Raw genomic sequence first — 2,260 nt, 5'->3', positions numbered from 1 at the left:
ACTGTGTGGGAGACATCTATATGCTGTAGACTGCTGGCTGGAGCGTGAATGTTTCCACTGTGTGGGAGACATCTATATGCTGTAGACTGCTGGCTGGAGCGTGAATGTTTCTCGTGTATGACAGCCATCTATATGCTGTAGACTGCTGGCTGGAGCGTGAATGTTTCTCCTGTGTGGGAGACATCTATATGCTGTAGACTGCCGGCTGGAGCGTGAATGTTTCTACTGTGTGGGAGACATCTATATGCTGTAGACTGCCGGCTGGAGCATGAATGTTTCTACTGTGTGGGAGACATCTATATGCTGTAGACTGCTGGCTGGAGCGTGAATGTTTCTCCTGTGTGGGAGACATCTATATGCTGTAGACTGCTGGCTGGAGCGTGAATGTTTCTCGTGTATGACAGCCATCTATATGCTGTAGACTGCTGGCTGGAGCATGAATGTTTCTCCTGTGTGGGAGACATCTATATGCTGTAGACTGCTGGCTGGAGCGTGAATGTTTCTCCTGTGTGGGAGACATCTATATGCTGTAGACTGCTGGCTGGAGCGTGAATGTTTCCACTGTGTGGGAGACATCTATATGCTGAGCAATGCCATTAGTTTAAAGGCATCATTACCCTTATCAGAGACCATCATTGAGAATGAACGACTGACGGTGTCATTATTGGAACCTGCGAATTAGTTACTAACAAAACAGATTAATCGAGAGAAACCATTACATCTGATGAGAAAACGTTTTGTGTTAGTTATAGCCGTTTTCCAGGTTGCGGTGAAATATCGTGTCCGATGCTATTTATGAAATGTAATTTGTGTTTTCCACAGGTGTGTTTGATGGATGTTTATCGATCTTTGTGATAGTGATACTCTTAATGTTAATACCAACCAGTGGTAGATGTGTTTTTATCGAGCGTTGATGAATTGCTGTTTTACGATGAAACGTATTAATCCTTGTGAATGCGCAACAATTTTATATGGTGCTGTGAGGAATTGCTGAACAGCGTGATCTGAATCGTCTTGTGCCGACGTGCAACACTTGATTCCCTCACGTCGCCCACAGAATATGTGATGGCATAGTTGTAGTTTTCGATGATTTTATGTACGTTGAGTGGCCCTAGTCTCTCTGTGAAATTGTAATTCTAAGAATGGAATTGAGATGAAGTGCAGAGTAACCCTTACTGTAAAGCTAACTGTTAGACATGATGCAACCATAATAGTACTATGTACTATTATATATAGCCAGCCATAGATATTCAATATACATGTACTGTTGTTTGTTAGGGGGTTGCACCCCGATGCCACGTGAATAAATATTGTTTGTGCATTAATCGGTTTGCCACCAATCGATAACTAACTTGCAGGAGAAGGGTGTATTGCGATGCAGGATTATTTATTGCACGCAACTGCAATACCATTCCACTATTTTGCATCCATTTTGGAGTCTGCATATTTTCAAATTGCTACTAATTACAAACTCAATAATTTATCAACAGACTAGCTTCCACATGCTATTCCTGTACCTAAAGAAATAAATGACACAGATCATACCAAGATGAAGTTAACATTATATATTACAGATGACTCACCGGATCTTTATCAGTAATAGTATTTAGTATTTACGTACAGAAAGAGACTGCAATGTGTACTTTACACACAAGTTTGCAAAATTAAAAAAAGCCATTAATGTTTTTTTTGGATTTGTCCATCTCGAACTACTTCAACTTCTACTTTCGCATAACTTGCCGACACGATTCATTGTGAGAATGCACGTTAAATGCAAAGTGGTACATATTACTCATGGAATATGCAAACATTAAAAAAACTAAACGATCACAGGGGTAGAAATTAGTTTGTACAAATTTCTAGTACAAACTAGTATTGTTTGTAGTTGGATACGGCATCGGCTGCTTTAGTCACAGCTTGCCATGTTTTTTTAGCTATGTCAGATGCAGCTTGTAGAATCGCATGAGCGTGCGTCCGTCCGTGCGAGCGTCCGTACAAAGGCCTGAACTGCTTTTGCTATTATTAGAGCCCATACCTGTGTCAATGTGAGGCTACAGTTGCACAGTTTAATTGCAAAGGCAAATGTTTGTTGAACAAGGTTTACGCTCCTTAAATCATATTATTTTCTAAAGCAGTCTGTCTATAGCACCCTGCCATGGCATTAGGCCTGAAGGCTGAAGGCTGAATCAGTGAATGCTCTCTCTTGCGCGCGCGTTTTCTCCTCTCGTTCTTTCGCTTTCTCTCTCTCCCTTTTTCCTCC

General features: G+C 41.3%; 1 protein-coding gene across 1 annotated transcript in view; it reads left to right on the top strand.

The window, feature by feature from the left end:
• LOC106812843 (ethanolamine-phosphate phospho-lyase-like) overlaps positions 1–832 on the top strand; it is a 26,554-nt gene extending 25,722 nt beyond the window's left edge. The window contains exon 8 of the mRNA XM_014816826.1: positions 823–832. Within this exon, the coding sequence (XP_014672312.1) occupies positions 823–832 (10 nt within the window). The remainder of the gene's footprint in view (positions 1–822) is intronic.
• Positions 833–2,260: the final 1,428 nt, after the last annotated feature.

The sequence above is a fragment of the Priapulus caudatus genome, unplaced genomic scaffold, assembly GCF_000485595.1.
Source record: "Priapulus caudatus unplaced genomic scaffold, Priapulus_caudatus-5.0.1 Scaffold693, whole genome shotgun sequence".
Taxonomy (NCBI): Eukaryota; Metazoa; Priapulida; class Priapulimorpha; order Priapulimorphida; family Priapulidae; genus Priapulus; species Priapulus caudatus.
Note: the sequence above shows the minus strand (reverse complement) of the source record. Positions and strands in the feature narration are given on the sequence as shown.